At 33.5% G+C, this 19,606-nt stretch overlaps 1 protein-coding gene across 1 annotated transcript; it reads left to right on the top strand.

Annotated features, from left to right (window-relative positions):
• Positions 1–420: 420 nt before the first annotated feature.
• Positions 421–19,140, top strand: LOC104619417 (glutamate receptor ionotropic, kainate 2-like; the record flags this gene model as incomplete). Its single annotated transcript, XM_010285293.1, has 2 exons — positions 421–534; positions 18,934–19,140. Coding segments are annotated over 2 exons (321 nt in total), but the record flags the coding sequence as incomplete, so codon positions are not given.
• Positions 19,141–19,606: the final 466 nt, after the last annotated feature.

The raw sequence follows: 19,606 nt of genomic DNA, 5'->3' as shown, positions 1-19,606 counted from the left end.
ACATATTTTTGCTCTGCTGTTCTCTCTGATCCCACAAAATGATAAATCCTTCTGTAGAGACAACGCTGTCTGCTTTGCAAATGAATTTCCACCTGTTTAAGTTATCTTTAGATGTGGTTTATCTTGAAGAATGGAAGTTAAATGGAAAATTAAGTGTTCAAAGTAGCTTTAGACATTCTATGCATCATTTTTCCACTTAATGTCACACTTCATGGAAGACATTTTGAGGTATTGTGAATCATACTTTAAACAAGCAGACTTTAAATGTAATGACAGGGAATAACAGAACAGGGTTTAATAATAAATATTAGCAATCTTTTTCTTTTTTCCCGTGGCAATCTGTTTTTCCTTATAGAGTTCTTTTCTAGATGCAGAAATGTAACTAATGGACAATTTACACAGTAATTTACTGTTTTCTAGGTTGGAACTTGGGATCCATTGAGTGGCCTTAACATGACAGAAAATCAGAAAGGAAAACCAACAAACATCACAGATTCCTTGTCAAATCGTTCTTTAATCGTTACCACCATCTTGGTAAGCAATTATATTGCATTTCCAGAAATACAGTTGTACACAAAGCTAATAGAATATGCTGTACTAATTACAACAGTAATGAACAGTCTGTAATATACGTTACAGTTACTCAGAAATTAGTGTCATGAATGATCTCCAGTTGTTAAGCTAGTCATGGATATTTACTCTCATCTAAATTGTAAGTAAAATATCCCAATTTTAGAGTTATGTCAGTTGATTAGTAATTTCGCTTTCCTTATTATTTAATAAAATGTTTGGTTCCTTCATAAAGCTGTTTAGTTCAGCACCATATGAAAAGACAAAAGGTGTTTGTTTAAAAAAGTGGTTTGGATATTAGCCTGATGATTTTAGCCAGCAAAATTTATCACTTTCATTTGCTAATCTAACACCATGATATTACCTCTAAGGAAAGTACGAAGTATTTAACATTTATTTTCACCATCGTTATTACTTGGTTATTAAGCTGAAATTTTTAATTATGCAGAAATTTAATTGACCTATCATTTAAACTAGATCAGAAGAAATATTTAAAGTAACTTCTTTTTCATTGCCATTATTGACAAATTCACAGTGGTGAATGAGATATTTTTTATTTATAATTACATATATTTAGTTATGTAAAAATAAATGTTCACTAATTTCCACACTATAATTTTGAAATAGTAATTTTAATTTCAAGAAAAATGAAAAACTTTCCAGTAGTGTGTCTGCTGTGTTTGTCTGCTGCCACCATTATCTTGAATTTGCAGATATCAAAAAATAATTCACTTCTCAAATGTTTTATTCTTTAATAAGAAGATTTTACCTACCAACATATATTTTGACATTTCAAGCTAGAATGAATTTTCATAGGTACATAGATCCAAATGCCAGCGTACTTCTAATCTTTTATGTAACCTAAGCCATATAATTTCATCCAGTGGGTAACTTTTTGGTTACTTAGAAGGTCTGTTTTTATTTGGAGATTGACAAATTACAGAAAATCTTCTGAAATATTTTGTTTCATTTATTCCACTAATTGAAAAATACATACCTGATATATAATTGTAACATGGCTAACTCACTTTCAGATGTAAGTTCTTGTTATGCAAAGTCTAGCACAGTTTTACCACAATTTCTCTTGTATTGTTAATTACAGTTTATAAACATATAATTTCTGGTGTTTCTTTCTTATAAAATGTAAATTAACCTCTTACAGTCTCTCAAAGTAAAAAAATGTTTTCTAGAGTATTAGTCTGTCTTTTCTCTTCCCACTGCCCTTCACAATTTTTCAAATTTTGTATATATAAGAACTAATGCATTATTAAAATTCATGTTTCTTAGTAATTCCAGTTGACCCCCTATAACCCTGTCATGTTTCCAGATATCCTGCCTAGGATTTTTCTTGAAGTATTCCACTGATATATAACTATGTTTCACATTTTTCCTGATTGTTTTCTAGAATTACAGCTTTCCAGAATGAAGTCGTATCTTTATTATTGACTTGTTCTCTTCATTGCTCAGTACTCAACCAGTCTTTGTATCATCTGCCCACTTCATTAGCAATCACTGTATACTTGATTCCAGATCAGTGATAACAACACTGGGACAAGGATCAATCCCTGCAAGAGTGCATAAGAAACACTCAATAACTTAGGATGTTTTAAGTTCATGTTTTAACATTTATCTATTGATGAGGTTTAATTTCATATACTGTGTGTATAATATTGATTTTGTATAGTGATACTTACACTTGCATGACTTTTTTTGAAATAATGATCTCAAGAAAAGGTAAGCTGCACAAATAAAATAGCAGTGCTATCAATGAGCACTGATTTTGGACTGGGCAAGCTCACAAAAGTAGATTCCTGAGACTTATGACAGCAGCTGCTTTCTGTAATCAAGGATACCCTCTCTCTTAAGGGATAACTTTTGGTTAGTGGTGTTTTAAAAGCATCTGTCCTCTTTGCACATATCTAAATATAATAATAAATACAAGAAATATGAAGATTTTAAATTGCTGTTATGAGTTGCTCACTTATAATTACCTTTTATACTTCAGTTATTACTCAGTGAAGATTTTGGTAATTGTAATAACTCTTTTCATCTATGCAGACATTGTAAGAGTGGTACTCAGAATAACTAAATGAACCAAAAATTGTTCTGGTGCAGAAAGCATATATACTAGCTTACTTTTGTATCTCTATCTTTTTGTGCTTAATAAATACATTTCTCTTGGACAGAAAACATATTACTGAATATTAATTTTGCAGCCATGAAAGGCAACAATGTAAAATACTGCAGCTCCTAGAAACATATTTTCTTCTTTATCACCTTCCTTTTCTCTCCTTTTTTTCAGTCTGGAGAATACTGCTTTAAAAAAAAAACAATTCTTTCAGTTAAGTTGTTCATAAGATTTTTCTGTGCTGTTTTTGACTTCAACAATTCTTTACAACAGACTACAGTATACTGCCAGCTCTGGAGTCTTGATCAATTTTGTCTGTAGTTTGCTTTAACACTTATTTTGCTTTTAAAATTACCAGTCTTTCTTTTATTTTTAATTCCGTCTTCTGAAATTCCAAATGATATGTTTTTCCTCCTTTATATTACAATCATTAAGATCTTTAAATCTGTGTGTATGACCTGCTTTTTCAATGGTGGCTGAGTCTACTGAAGATGAAAATATATTGATAGGCAAAATAATACAAATAAACTACAATTCATCTATTCGTCTACTGCAAGTAAGGACAGCACTATGTGATCTTTTTGTTTTGAATTCTGCATTTGTTTGCATTCTGCATTATATGTTGGTGTGCTGGTTTTGGCTGGGAAAGAATTAATTTTCTTCATAGTAGCTAGCATAGGGCTATGTTTTGGATTTGTGCTGAAAACAGTGGTGGTAATTCAGGGATGTTTTTGTTATTGCTGAGTGGTGCTTACACAGGGTCAAGGCCTTTTCTCCTTCTTACACCACCCCACCAGTAAGCCGGCTGGGGGTACACAAGAAGTTGGGAGGGGACACAGCCAGGAGAACTGATCCCAACTGACCAAAGGAATATTCTATAACATGTCATCATGCTCAACATATGAACTGGGGGGAGAGGAAAGAAGGGGGAGACGTTTGGAGTTATGGCATTTTGCCTTCCCAAGTAACGATTATGTGTGATGGAGACCTGCTTTCCTGGAGGTGTCTGAACATCTGCCAAGGAAGTGCTGAGTGAGTTCCTTTTTTTGCTTTGTCTGTGTGCACAGCTTTTGCTTTACGTATTAAACTGTTTTTATTTTAACCCATGAGTTTTCTCACTTTTACCATTCCAATTCTCTTTGCCCCCATCCTGCCATGTGGGGAGTGAGCAAGCAGCTGTGTGGTGCTTAATTGCTGGCTGGGGTTAAACCATGACAGTTGGTTTATGAGCAATTCAGTAGCTCTTTTAGGAAAAGGAGTCAGGGTTTCCAGGACTTCATAACTTCTTAGAAGTCTACTGGCATGTAGTTTTAGTGCAGAAGCATGTCTGTTTTCCAAGTTCTGGTTCCATAGCAACCCAAAGTACCAGCTGAACATGTCTGAAAGAGTGATGGTCAGCTTTTTAGGGGGGGAAACATTTGAAAAATAATAATAATAATAATGATAATTAAAAAATACTATTTGTATCTTTTATAAGCATAACTCTGGATATCTCAATCTTTTTGACACTATTGCTTTATTTTATTTTAATGCCATCTACATTAGAACTTCAGAATTTCTTTTACAATTAAAATTCTACATTCTGAATATTCTACATTAAAAAACAAAACAAAACCAAACCTTTCAAGTTCATTGATAAGATTTTCTTATAATTTTATTCTCCTAAATTGACTTTGTTATGCCAGCTATCAGAACTCTGATTTTTTTAAAATTAGGTTTTAGATACAAGTATCTAAATATTTTTGTTCCTGTACATATTCTACGTTTACTTTGGAAGCTTTTTAACTGTGGAATTAAATTTTCATACTTACAAAGATATGTGCATTGTGTTTGTTTATTTATGCTAAATTGCATAACAGTCTGTCATCTTATCATGCAGGTTCATTTGTCCTGTTCTGTTGAAATGGATGTTCCTTTCCTTTCCCATATAGCTTTTATTTGATTTTCTGTATCTGTTTACATCAAAACTCCAAAAAGCTCACAGTTGTCAAGTTTAATTTTTTCAAGAAATGTGTGAAAATTATGAAGGGTGTGTGATAATTTCAAATTCAGCAGTTTTTTGTTACTTCATTTTTGAAATGTGAAATTATTTTTTTTTACTACACTTCCCTGAAAAAATCTCTTTGAATATGTTAGAAGGAGGAATAACTATAATGGATTTTCAAAACAGTTTAATTTGTTTTAAAATTTAATAGCCCCACATTATACTTTATTTATAAATGCTACTTTTTCAAATGGGTAGAAATCTGATGCCATACAAATGCCATCTTGTTTTCAAAATAAAGATATAAAAGCCACCAAAGCCCAAGGTTTTAACATCTTTGATTTTTTTTTTAGGTATGTAATTTTTCATTTTCCATAATTTCTCTCCCTATCTTTTGGACCCAAAGGATATCTAAAGCATGAGTTTTTATTGGACAAACTTTAAATTAGTATATAAAAAAAGAATAACCTTACCTTTCATCTTTATAAAGGCGGGTCACCCATCTCTTGTACACGGAATTGCAGATTTGTAGTCTTTTTAATTTTCATTTTTATGGTATATTTTGAGGAAAGATTCCTGATACAGGCATTTTTTCATAATTACTGTTGTATCATTCTGGAATGATTCAAGCAATACCTAATATTAATAATTCAGTAATATTCCTGCTGATGTTATAGCACTAAATAGTAATTTCTCTCTCATAAATCTATTTAAATTTTGTGTATTGCCATGAAATGATTGAATCTGTTTTTGTCTAGCAGAAAAACTGTAAACTTGATGTTTTTCTATTTTCAGTTTACTCAGATGTGATAATTTTTTTTCTTTGGAAACTAATAGAATATACAATTCCTTACCTTCTAGTTTTAGTATTTTTCTTATCCCCTTTTTATATGCTTTCCTGTCATGATCACTGTGTGCCTAAATGCCTCTCCTAGACTACACATACCCATTTCAACATCCAGAGTCTACAGCCTCTCCTTCCTGAACTTGATTCCACTCCTGCCTCAATTCCACTCTGTCTTCAGCCACCTGCACTGCCACAAGTGCAGACTGTAAACTGACTGATTTCTTGAAGTTGTAGCAGAAATGTAAAGTAAACTAATGTGTTTCAGGAATTTTTCCTCTGAGAAAGGTAAATTAGCTTGCTTTATATTTTATGGTGCTTCAAATGCAAACAGGTTTAAGTTGTAAATCATCCTTGTCCTGAGATGCAGCATAATGTCTGTGTACTTCCAATAACCTTTGTGGCCTTCACACTTGCAAGATATTCAGAGATCTGCTTGGCCACAGGGCTTGTTTGTATTTCAAACATAACAGTAAGTGTTGCTTATCAGGAAAAAAGATAAGGTTTGAAGGAAGTCATAATATATGAATGAGTGCAGTGGGATGAGCATAAGTTAAAGTTTGACTTAGTAGAAAAAGAAAAAGGACAATAAAGCTGTTTTTCTTCTGGCTGTGTGCAAGCAGAAGGACATGTATTTATGTCTGGATAATGACTGAGATGTGGTTTCTTTGGGTTCCAAATTTACAGCATCATCCTAAACATCTTCTCTCAAATAATTCTCTAGTGCTTCAATTCCTTTCTACTAAAATGTTAGTAATATAAATTTACTTTTGCATAGTGGCAAGGTTCAGTTTATAACTTCACTTCAGGATTTGCACTTATGAGCACCAAGGGCCATCAGTCTAGGAAAATGATTACTGTATTTGATAGACGTCTTAGGTTTGCATTTTTTTGTTTGTTTGTTTTTCCCCACAGTCTTTTGAAAATTTAAGATACATCATAAGAAAAAAATGCTTTGCTTTCCCTTATAGTATGACCTAATAACGTCTCTCATATTCTTCATGTATCATGAAGACAGTATGATTCAGTTCAGCTGAAAAATACGTACAGTCTGCAGTGTTGTACCAGTTTAATGATTTCACATTCTGTGGTTTATTGAGTCAAGTGGTTTTGCTTGAAATAGGCATCCGCTCATATCTGTTTTCATTTACTGGAATGGAAACTTAGTACATGTTCTTGGGATGCAGCTGAATTAATTTAAAGTCTGGCCAAAGTTAAGAGTAAATTGTAGGTCAATAAAGAAAACTATTTTTTTTAGCAGTCTGACAAAATGAGGAGTGAAACTGCAGAAAAGAACAACTATGGCTTGAGTTTTTCAGACTGTGATTTATCAAAGCATACTTATGACTACACATTTCATGACCCAAAAGGTCATACGAGGGAATCTTCCAGGAAATATCTTAAAAGATATCAAATAAGGATATTCATAATTAATTTCTATTACAAATACTGTAGTGGAGGATGGAGACTTTGGTATATTCCTGTGTCTGGTCTTTATTTCTCCTATTAGAATATCCTGGCTCAAATGACTAGTAAGATGTCTAATACACTACATTGTTTTGACTGATTGTAACTAGTGGATTGTTTCACTTCCTCTGCTTGAATTTTGACTGCCAACTGTGGAAGTCTATTGTGTTTTCCTTACATCTGACATAAATGTTAATTAGATATGGCAGCCTTTTAAGTCCAGTATCCCTGGTGAACAGAAGCTAATGGTTAAAATTCTCTGTTCTAACAGTGGTAAATTTTAAAGATGGTTTTCCTCTTTTCATCATCAGGGTTTCCAGTTTTTTATTTTGTTTTGTTTTGCTTTTTTCAATACTGATAGTAACACGAAAGTGCTAGATTCTTTAATAAAAAATGCATATGTCCATGTTGAAAGTATTAATAAACAATCCATATGTTTTGTAACTATCCATTAAAATTAAAATTAGAATAATCTGAAATGTAGAACTTATTGTTGTGATTTCTAGTAATATCTTTGTACTCAAAATATGATACAGTTCACAGGAGTCATTCAAGTAAGTATTTCTTGTCTAAATATGAAAAGAAAACATATAGATCAAGACAACCAAATATAAAACTTCTATTAATAAATATTTTCCATGCCCACATTTGTATAGCATAAGTGGGTTTTCATTCAAGTGTTAGCTGTACATTTTAAACACTAAAAGAAGTCTGTAAAGCTGCAATATTAGTTCAACTTGTAGAAAGCTAAGATAATAATCTTTTATTAGCTTATAATAAATAATTCCCTTCCCAATAAAGAGAAGCTTTAAGTTTGTGATGCAACTTCTGCATTAAAAACCAAATATGGATAAATTTTGCAAGTATAACACATGAAAATGTGTAATGGAAGAACTGTTATATTAACATCCCTAATCAAAAAAAGTCTTTGGAGATAATATAGTTGCCATCTATCATAGAAATGATGCAATTTAGAAAGTTATTATGAGAAAACAAATTGTTTACATTCATGGAGGCTTAGCACATGAAGTCAGAAGAAAACATTCTGATAATTTAATCTGGCTTTAAATACAATACAATTGAAACTTGACTCTTCCTTGCTCTTTCTTTTTGAAATCTGTCCAATTTTTATCTTTTTGATTTTTGGACTTCAGAAAATAAAGACTTTATGTAATCCCTCTACTCCTTGATTTGTCCTTTTTTTTTGCATCCAGAAGGATGCTAACCTCTCTGATGATGGTGTATGACAAATAACTGTCATCTTCTGATTACTTTGACTTCACTGCCACTGAAAAGAATCACTGTGATTAAAGTTCACCATGCAGCCAGGAGGGCATCACCTTTTCATTAAGGCAAAATGTCTTTATTCATCAACAGTACATGTAAACACAAAGTTTGTATGAAAACAGCAGTCATGTGTCACTTGGGGGTCGTATTATTCTTGAACAAACTTTTGTATTTTACTTATATTACTCAATATTACTTTTCAATGATTTATCTTTTATTTACAGATATAATTTTTAATCTACCTGCTACTTAACTCTTCCTTGTGACCACATCTTTATTTGCAGCAGTTTTAGTTTAGTGTACTTTGCAACAAATTTGCTCAGAAAAATTATTACTTGCATTTACTAGTTTTTCTGCATTCTCACTTTTAGTACTCATCTGGCTTGGGAGGGGCTCCTCGGTACCAATCTTCATTGAAGATATTTTAGTCTTATGAGACTTTAAATGACTACTTGGATCTTAAAGTTGTGTAGCAGCTGATCTGTTCATGAAATTCAGTAAATAATTGCTCCCAAAAGGGGTTCTCAGGGTAAATGTCTTTCTTAAAGCTATGATTTTCATAATTGTTTCTCAGAGCTTTCCTTTAAAATATTAAAAAATACATTATTTTATTGAGTGAATCTTACCAAAATCTGTCTGCATGATATCTCCTCCTTATTACTCCCTGTTCACCCAATATTTGTGTTATTAAAAAAAACACATTTTTTTTTTCTTACAGGTCAATGTAAGAAAATGGGTCAGTGTTTAAAAAAACAAAACAAAAACAAAGGTGTACTGAAAAAAATCAGAAATATATACTGAGTGGATACTTAGAAAGGTTTTAACACGTTGCTCTTCAGAAGGGATTACTTGATTAGGATTAAACTGTGGACAGACAGGTTTAATAAATGTAAATGTGTGCAAATTTCACTGTAAAACTTTATGTAACACCAAATCAAGAATCTTAGGTTTTGCAGCCAAACACTGCTTAAATGGATAAGAAAGATATAAGATTAATTTCTATGTATTATGAGAATCTTCTTTGATCCCTTTCTATGTTTGTTATCAAATGCTCCATTATTTTGCAAATGTTCACTTCAAGGTGGGTTTCTTCTTCTATTAGTTTATATGTGAAATAAGCAATGAAGTTATGACAATTTTATTTAAATTAACATTAACTTTTAATTCTATAATTATTCATTTGTCAGTTGAATCTGATATAAAAATTGCTTTTAGTACTTTTGAGTTATGTATCTATATTTTAATCTTTAATTTTTTATTTTAATAATTTTAGTATTGACTGTGTCAGTCTGCTGTATATTTCAATCAGATTGGTGTCTGTTATGATTGTAAAAGTCTGATTTTGCTTTCTGTTACATACACATGTGTAGTACCATTTAGTGACTTGTATTTATATATGGTGTCTCATACTCTAATTTATCCCTTATGACATTGACCAAGAATCATTCAATTAATATATGATGTATGAAGAAGAAATACAAGTATTTTGGCTGACTTGGTCTTTTCTTAATCATTGAGACAAGAAATTTAACTATTTTGAGAATCTATATTTTCCTGATAGGTTTATTATCATGAGTCCAATTCTTCTTATTTTTTTATCCTGGCAATTATGGTTAGTGAGTTTTTAATAAAAAATATTTTTTAACTTGCATCCTCTCTAGATCTGATGAATTTTCTTCATATAATATTTTTTACTGAACAATTACTTATTTCTTTCTAGTCAACTGGACTAGGTACTAGGTAGCTGTTTTTGCGATTTATTCATTTTCCTTGTGCTGAGATAAAGGCCACATAAGTTAGATGTCTTTTTAACTAAGCACAAAACTGCATTTCATGAAACAGTCCTAACTAGTTATGATACTTTTGCATTTGAAAAATAAGCGTCTTATTGCAGTCAAACAACAGCGAAGCTTCAAGAACAGGATAGAAGAGTATACATGGTTTTAAAGGTATATTTCCCTTTAATGTTATTAAGATGGTACTTATATCAGAACTACTGAATACAAATTCTGCATACCCTATAAATTCTGTTCTGGCACTTAAACACTAATTGTTGTGGCAGTCTAACACACAGTTTAAAGATGACTGTTGTCATGTCAGCAGCCACGGGCAGCTTCAGAAATCTGGTATGCATGGTCAAGTTGAGTGGCTCCCTGTACAATGAGTGATTGGTTAGTTTCCTGGTTTTTCTTCAACATCCTTTAAAATTATGTTTATGATAACATATACTAATGTTTTCCAGACACACTCCAAGTATTTTAATCACACATGGTATACATTCTTTTTCTATGGTCATCGAATAAATCACATATGCTTGCAATGACTTTGAAGAAGCCAGCTAACTTGGCAGAAATTTGATGAAAATCATAAAGACAGCTCATACTAGGAAGACCTGTTTTTAATATTCACATTTTGAAATCTAACTGACATAACAATAATGATGTTGTAATGTTATTGAGAGAACCGGTGAAAATAGTCTTGATGGTATTATGCAAGAAAATTCTTTTCAATTCTGTAGTGCTACATTTTTCAAAATCGCTCACCTGCATTACATTGATAAAATATTTACAGCCACCCATGTGTAAAAGGGTGATTGCATTCTCCAGATAACCCAAGCTCATGTTCATAGAGTTAATTAGCTAAATTGAACATTTCAGAGTACTAACTATTCATATGACTATCTCCTTCAGGTGCAATGTTAGTGCTTAGCACTGAAGAGAATGCATTTGCAGTATATCTCAAATTTCTAAAAAAAACCAGGGAGGGTTATCTTGTTTTAATCTTGTCCTGAGTGCTAGAGATATTGGTGGCTTATCTGCAGTGAAAAAAAGAAGTTTCTAGTTGTTTCCTTTTGTTGTTCTTCTAAACCCTCTTATTTTAAGAGGAACTAGTGGTATGAAGACTTTCCCTTCAGAGAAAAATATATCCACATACAATATAACCAGCTGAAACAAAACCACATTTTGATTTCAGATTAAATTTGATAGCTTGGTGATAGAGGTATACACTGAAAGTTGGAGGAGTGTACTGCATGTTTCTGAGCACAGACACATAAGGATACTGTTGCTCAGTCTATATCTCCTTCTGTTGGCATTGAAATAACACCCTTTCCATTTCTTGTTTTTTCTAAAAATATTTACATTAAATACTATGAATTATCTTATTGTAGAATTAGATGTATGATTACATATATGAACCTTATAAGTATATGTAATTTAGACTCACTTTGTTCTTGCACAAGTTTTATAAATTTCTATGATTTAAATTTTGTGAGAAAACATCATTTTATCTAGCCTCCCAATTTCAGATGTGAGCTAATAATATCAAAACTTTATTTACCCACCTCCCTTTCATCTGTCTCATATTCCAAATGTCCTTTATATTTTTATTTATTTCCATATTCTAAGTATTGCTATATGTATAAACTTAATTTGGGCAATTCCTTACTACTGAACTGATGGAAAGTTCATTACAAAGTTGGCAAATTTCACACATCATGAATAAGCTAAATTAGAAGCAAGATTAATTTGAATTAAAAAAAAAAATTGTTTTTTGGATTAAAAAAGAGCAATAGCTCTTCCTTTGGTTGCTTTTATTTCAGGACAAGCATACTTGATAAAAATACATGGTAGAATCCCTTTTCTATAACCTAAGTTAATTCAGAATATCCACATTTTCTGGAAACATTTTCTCTGAATGAGGATTTATTCAGGAATATTTTTCTTGGAGCACCTGTGTATAGACAGTGCTTATTCAATGGGTTTTGTTTCAAGCTACTCATGTCATTCCATGCAATAATGAAGATGCTAAGGGGAAGGTTGTGTTTGTTTTTTTTTTTCTGGAGAGATATGTCTGGATGAAAGACTATTAATTTCAAGTGAAAGTGTTTAGAACATTTTAAAGAGTATTTTGTAAGCATTCTGAAAACACATCTGACCAACTCATTTTTGTGTGTGGTCTAGTAATTTTTAAGGGTCATGTTTTCATGTTTCAGAAGTTGAAGGACAAAATTAAATTATGAACAATATCAAAATAAGTACAAACCAGTTGCCGATCTTTACGAATCACTCAGTTTAAATATTCTGTTTACCTAATAAATGGTAATTGTCCTGGTGAAAGATTTTGGTGGAAATGATAATCCACCAAGAAACAATGGTCATCATATGTTTAATGCATAGAAACTTTCCTTGGCAACCAGTTTTACATTAGTCCATACCATAAATTTAGAACTTGAACAAACAGAGCATGGATTTGTTCAGAATATATAAATGCCATGTTCAATATTTAGAATGTGTGTTGTATAATACCAGAGGAATAAGAGAAGAACTGGAGAAAACTCTGGGGTTAATAAGAGCTATCACAGATATTGCTGCCAAAACCCACTTCCTAATAAATCAAAGATGAATTCTGTCTAAGCTATGTAAGAAAATGCTTTTCATAGTAAATAAAAGGTCTGAAGAGAAAAAGCAAATGTGTTGGACAGTGGAAAACTATAAGGTAAAGCAGCAAGAGCCATTAAGTAATGGTTTAATGTAAGGATTGTGAGAGTATTCAGAGAGTATTAATAACTCATTGATCAGTCTTCTCAGCAAAAGTTTTTTTCCATAACAAAATATTATAATTATTAAGTAGTAGCATAGAGACTATTGTAGCCCTTTTCCAAGCTGGTCAGAGTAAAGAATAATAAAATTGGAGCTGGATCTATGAATTCCAGAAAGTATTGCAAAATGTTTTTTAATAAAATGTAAAAAAGCATTAGCAGAACAGAAAAAGCCATTGAGAATTACTGTAATGATCTTATAGGAAAATACGCAAGAAGGTATGGATTAGCTGGATGGCCCAGTGAAAAAAATCCTGCTGTCCTTACTAGCTAAAAGAGACATAAAGCATGAACTGCCAATTATACTGACTCCCTGATATTGCACATATTTAAATTCTGCCCCATATAATTCAGTATTACATGAAATGGAAGATAGAAACAAAACTCTTGTCAAGAATCTTGTCAAGATTCCAGAGAGACTGGGGGATGTGTCACTGTAAATATGTAAACAACTCAGAGAGCAAATGTCTAGGATCTGTGTACATGAGCATTCAAGCTACATAAGAATTTCATAATGCCTACAGAAGCATATGTAGAATGTTATATTTGGAAAGCACAAGTCTGAGTTTTTTTACATCTGAAACAGGGTTTTTTACACATTCATAAATAAATTTTAGTATTTAAAATGTGGTTAAACAATTCTATTAAGTATTTAATCTCTATTTAATATGAGATAATATATTTGAATTAACTGCTGTTTAAGAAATTGCAGACATTTTTGAAATTCCCAGAAATACAGAACCTCACAGCTGAAATTGACAGTTTTGCAGTTGTCATGATTTCACTTCCTGGATGGTGAATGTTCTTTTCACATCAGGAAACACTTGCCACAGGCAGCTGTTTTATTGGCCTTTTTTTTTTCTTAGAAAAACGGTCTACATTCTTAGATAACCTACTGTGGCACATAAGTATAGTTGCTATTATCAAGTGTCTCCTAATTTCTAACCTTTATTTCTTCTGCGAAAGTTTAAAACCATTAATTCCTGTCCCCTCTACTGAGAAGAATTTTTATGATTCCTTTTGACAACTTTGTATGTGTTGGAAGACTTTTATCACTTTTCTCTCAGTCTGCTCTTGCTTAACTGAAACAAACTATACTCTTAAGTCTTTCCTCATCCTATTTTGTAGAACTTGGTTCATATTTCTTCTGAACTGCAGTATTCAAAACTGAATGGAATACAGGAACTGAAATATTAATACTGTCAAAAATATAAAATGATAGAGTAATTTTGATGGGAAGGGACCATTGGAGGTCCTACAGTGCCAAGTCCTGCTCAAAGCAGATCCAAGTAGGTCAGTTCTTTTTTCTCATTTAATGGTGTGTTATTCTTGAGTCTAGTACACGATCCTCTATAATGTCTAGGACTTAATTTTATAGTATTGCTACCTAATCAGCTCTTTTCCTCCTGAATTTCTGCAATTTATTATTCATCTGAAGTATGGACATATTCATTAATTCCTTTTGAATGCAATTTTTTAAAATTACTCTTCTATTTTCTGAAAATTATCATTTTGAATTATGATCCTGCCCCATTGTAGAGTGAATACACATCCAATTAGCATCTTTTCTGTTCAAGAATAAGTGGACTTATTTAAGGTTATCCTATTAAGGATTATCACTTTTTCTAACTTTCCAGATTGATAATGAATCTCTTTCAATGAAGTGCCAATTTCTGGACAGCCAAAGTTTCTTTATGTTTTTAGGAAGAACAAGATGACTTTGCATATAACATGATGTGATGACTTTCCTGAATGTCTTACTTTCTCCATATTCTCTTAGCTTTAAGTTCCCACAAATGAAATAATTTTATAATTTGCCTAGGTTAAAAACAATGTTTTTCTAAAGTTGGTATTAATCAGTCTACAATTTCATAGCCCTCCTTTCTCCAATTTGTGAAGTTTTTTTGGATTGGGAAGAGTTTAAAGATAAGCCTTTCACAGTCTTCTTGAAGCCTGCATGAATTCTTGAAGGTAATTCCTAATAGATCTGAAATTGCTAAAATCAGTTCTTTTGTGAATTCATCAGGTCTAAACTTCCTGAAAATACTTAAAGTCCAAGGACTCACTGAAGTTATCTTTCCCTATTTTAGTCTAAATATTTTACATGTGTTTCTTGTGTTCATTTTGTACATTATTTGATCATCTTTAGCCTTTTCAGAGAAGACAGGCACAGGAAAATCATCAAACTATTTGATTGTTTTTGTAATGTCATTTCATGGTTTTCTCTTCCTGCTGGACAACAGATGACTAGAATCTCCTTTTATCTTTACTTCCAGAATGTCACTTTTTATCCTTGACTGTCAGTTGTACTATATTTTTTGCTTTGGCATTTATGCAGTTGTCCCTGCATAAGTTTTATGTTTGCTTGCTTCCTTTTCTCTTTGTCCTTCACATTCTGAGTCACATTTCACTTCCTCCATACTTACTTTTATAAGTTTCAGTTCACTGAAGAAAAATTCATGCTTGAGTCTTCTTTTTCTAAACTTCCTGTGTTTTGCCTTAGCATAGCTTCTGCTTGGCCAGTAGAATCACAGAACCATAGAATCATACAATCTTTAAGTTGAAAGGGAACTTTTAAGGTTATCTAGTCCACAAGCCCCCGTCCCCAGTGAGCAGGGACATCTTCCACAATTAGGGTTGCTCAGAGCCCCGTCCAACCTGACCTGGAATGTTTCCAGGGATGGGGCATCTACCACCTCTCTGGCAACCTGTGCCAGTGCTTCACCACTCTCATTGTACAAAATTTTTTCCTTAGATCTAGTCAAAATCCACCCTCTTTTAGTTTAAACCCATTACCCCTTGTCCTACCACAACAGGCCCTGCTAGAAGGTCTGTCCCCATCTTACTTATAAGCCCCCTTGAAGTACTGGAAGGCTGCAAGAAGGTCTCCTGGAGCCTTCCCTTCTCCAGGCTGAACAATCCCAGGTCTCCCAGCCTTTCTTCATAGGAGAGATGTTCCATCCTGCTGATCATTTTTGTGGCCTTCCTCTGGACTCACTCCAAGCGCTCCATGTCTTTGCTGTGCTGAGGGCTCTGTAGCTGGGCTCAGTAATCCAGGTGAGGTCTCACCAGAGCAGAGGGCAGAATCACCTCCCTCACACTCCTGGCCATGCTTCTTTGCATGCAGCCCAGGTGTCCCTGGGGGACATCACTCATCACTGATCTCCATCTGGACACTGAACTGTTGACCACTACCCTCTGGATGCAACCATCCAGCCAACTCCTCATCCACCAAACAGTCCACCCATCAAATCCATATCTCTCCAATTTAAAGAACAGAATGTTCTAGAGGACTGTGTCAAAGGCCTCTCAGAAATCCAGATGGATGATATTGGTAGCTCTTCCCTTGTCCACTGATGTAGTCACTGCATCATAGAAGGCCCCTAGGCTGGTCAGGCAGGACCCACCCTTGGTGAAGCCATGCTTGCTGTCTCAAATCACCACTCTGCCCTCCATGTGCCTTAGTATAGCTTCTAGGAGGATCTATTTCATGATCTTCCCAGGCACAGAGGTGAAGCTGACAGGTTAGTAGTTCCCAGGATCCTCCTTTCTATCCTTTTTTTTCAAAATAGTTGCAATCTTTCCCCTTTTCCAGTCACTATGGGCTTCACCTACCTGCCCTGACTTGTCAAATATCATGGAGAGTGGCTTTGCAACAATATCCCCTATTCCCTCCGGACTTTGGGATGCATCTTGTCAGGTCCCCTAGACTTGTATATATTCAGGTTCCTCAGATGGGCTCAAACCTGATCTTCTCTTACAGTGGGAGGGACTTTGCTCCTCCAGTCCCTGTCTTGCAGTCCATCCCCTCAAGAGGTGTGGGAAGTGAGATTGCTAGTGAAGACTGAGGCAGAGATGTCATTAAGTACCTCAGCCTTCTCCTCATCTGTTGTAACCAGTCTGTCAGTCTTGCTCATCAAGGGGGGTAGGCTCTCTTTGACATTCCTTGTTTGGCTGATGTACCTGTAGAAGCCCTTCTTATTATTCTTTGCATCCCTTGCTATGTTCAGCTCCAGCTGTGCCTTGGCCTTCTTGACCTCATCCCTACACAACGGGGCAGCATCCCTCTACTCTTCCCAGGATACCTGTCCCTGCTTCCACTGCCTGTGCATTTCCTTCTTGCCCTGTAATTTGACCAGATGCTCTCGACTCAGCCACGCTGTCCTCTTGCCGTCCTTTCCTGCTTTCTTACCAGTAAGGTAAATCAGGTAATCAGAAACCACAGTAGTGTGCCTTCTTTAAGGAATTCTCATTTCATCTGAAAAACTGTTTTCCTTACAGTTGTTTTCTGAGATATTTCATATCAACTGCCTGAGTTTATTAAAAACTGCTTTCATGCATAGTTTTTGTTCTGTCACTGTCTCAGTTTCTCAGGAATTATTCAATGACCATTGTAATTTAAATTGCTTTCAGCTTTCATGTTTTCAGTTGGGTCTTTGTTCTTGTCAGTACTACATCTAGACAAGCTCTCCTGGAGTCATTTGCCTATGTATTGTTTGAAAAGTTTCTGTCAAAACATCCTAGTTGTTTCTCTGGACAATTTATTTCATGTTACATTCCTTGTGAATTGTTTGAAGATCAGTGGTGTACTTTTTAAAAATATGGACATAACCTTATCCATTTGAGAAGAAGTATATAAAAATAGAATCTCAGCAGAGTCTTGATTTAGTAGTTTGTTTTATTTAGAAAACAAAGGTGTAAGAAGCAACAGGGGGACAGATAGATTCTGAATACAATTCTTTTAAGAGCAAGAGATCTCCCTGCTTTCTCTTTTGCATTTTGGCTAAAATCTATATGCTAAAGTTCCAGTTTTATACAGATATAATGCTTAAATCATGGGACACCTCAAGATAAATATTTACATCAGGAATGCTGACAAATCCTTATTAAAGCTGTCAGATGCCTGTAGAATGAAGTGCCTTTAACCCCGTGGAGTGCTGATGTGGAGATTTAGAGCTGTATGAATTTTGTTAAGTTACCCTGGAGAGTTTATCTGATTATTCATTGAGACTTGTCTTTGGTACAGTAATTACATCTACTACCATCTGTCTTATCTTACTTGGTGCTTATTTTTTTATTGTAAAAAATGAAAAAAGCCTGCCTAAAACGTGAGCAAAGACTGAGTTGTGTATTTAACCTCTCAAATACAACTTAGATGCCATATTTTAGACGAAAACTCTATCATTCGTATTTTGTCTTTTTCCCTTCAACTTTGTATTTGAGGAAGGTTATCCTATATTGAGAAACAGATGTAAAAATCCTGTATTTTGCTAAATGCCTTTTCTTCCTGTAATTATGAATATTCTGCCAATCATTTCAATTTGTTTGCTGTTTTGTTTGCACATCACTGTGTGCAATGAAGTCACATTGTAGTTTAAATTAAATATGAGAAGATAAATGTTTAAAGAAAGTAAGTTCAGTTTTCATGGAATGTACATCATAGTACTTGCTTTGTGAGTTAACTTTTTTCTAGTTTTGCTGTAGTCTTGTAAATGGCAGCTTCTAACTTGAGGCAAGAGAACAGTGGTGATTTCACTTTTTCCTCCCCATGTGGGTTTTGTATACTTTACCTAAGAAAACATTGAAAAAACAGTTAAAATACTTGTGTAAAGTAAAGTATATAACCTAATACTTAAAACATTTGATTGATGTTTGGTGTTTGAATTAAATTTTTTTTTTTGGTTACCAAAGCACATTGTTTCTGCATTTTAAAAGGCTTACGAAGTCCATCCAAACAATGCATGTGATGTTAATTTATAATGTAACTTGTTAAGAAGCACATTTAAATTTAGTGTTTATATGAATTCCTTGAAGATATGTTTACAGTGTTTACAGTGTCATTTTTTCAAATAAAAATGAGAAAGAGGATCTTCTGACTAACATCAGTTTGATGTTAAATAAAGACTTTAGACAGACATAACCAAAAGCTAAAAAGATTCTACTGTTCCTTTGAGTTCTTTGTACAGGGAGTGCTATCATGACAGTGTAATTCTTTAGGTTGAAAAGAATAGCAAGTTACACTCATTATCCATTCTATCTTTTAATTTTTACAGGAAGAGCCATATGTTATGTTTAAGAAGTCTGACAAGCCTTTGTATGGAAATGATCGATTTGAAGGTTATTGCATTGACCTCCTCAGGGAGCTGTCTACTATCCTTGGATTCTCCTATGAGATTAGACTGGTGGAGGATGGAAAATATGGAGCCCAGGAAGATGCCAGTGGACAGTGGAATGGAATGGTTCGTGAACTAATTGATCATGTAAGTTAACATATGGAGGCTTTCTGCTATCCATTTAGATTTTGATTCTATCAATACAAGCTGGAAGACTTTTATGATAATGATATTTGAATAGTACTGTTTTGGAAAATGCAGATATTTGAAGAAGTAATGCAAGTAGATTCACATCAATGTTTTCTATAATGTAGAACTTGTTTTTTAAACAAAGTCTATTCTGCATCTACCTATAGGCAGTGTCTGCAGCCAAACTGGTTTAGCTCTTCTGTGGCATATGCCTACGTCAAAATATGGAGTAGATTGTATTCAGAATTTATTTCTGAGAAGAAACATATATTTTATGACAAAACATATATGTTCTCATTAATCAATATAAGTCAGGTTTCCTTTTCTGGTAGTGGACCTGAGATGATCTTAGAGAAATTTCTTTATATGTAATGTGAACACATAAATAATATGATATACACAAAGAAGAGGAACATCTTTTTTG

This window comes from Phaethon lepturus, unplaced genomic scaffold, assembly GCF_000687285.1.
Source record: "Phaethon lepturus isolate BGI_N335 unplaced genomic scaffold, ASM68728v1 scaffold434, whole genome shotgun sequence".
Taxonomy (NCBI): domain Eukaryota; kingdom Metazoa; phylum Chordata; class Aves; order Phaethontiformes; family Phaethontidae; genus Phaethon; species Phaethon lepturus.
Note: the sequence above shows the minus strand (reverse complement) of the source record. Positions and strands in the feature narration are given on the sequence as shown.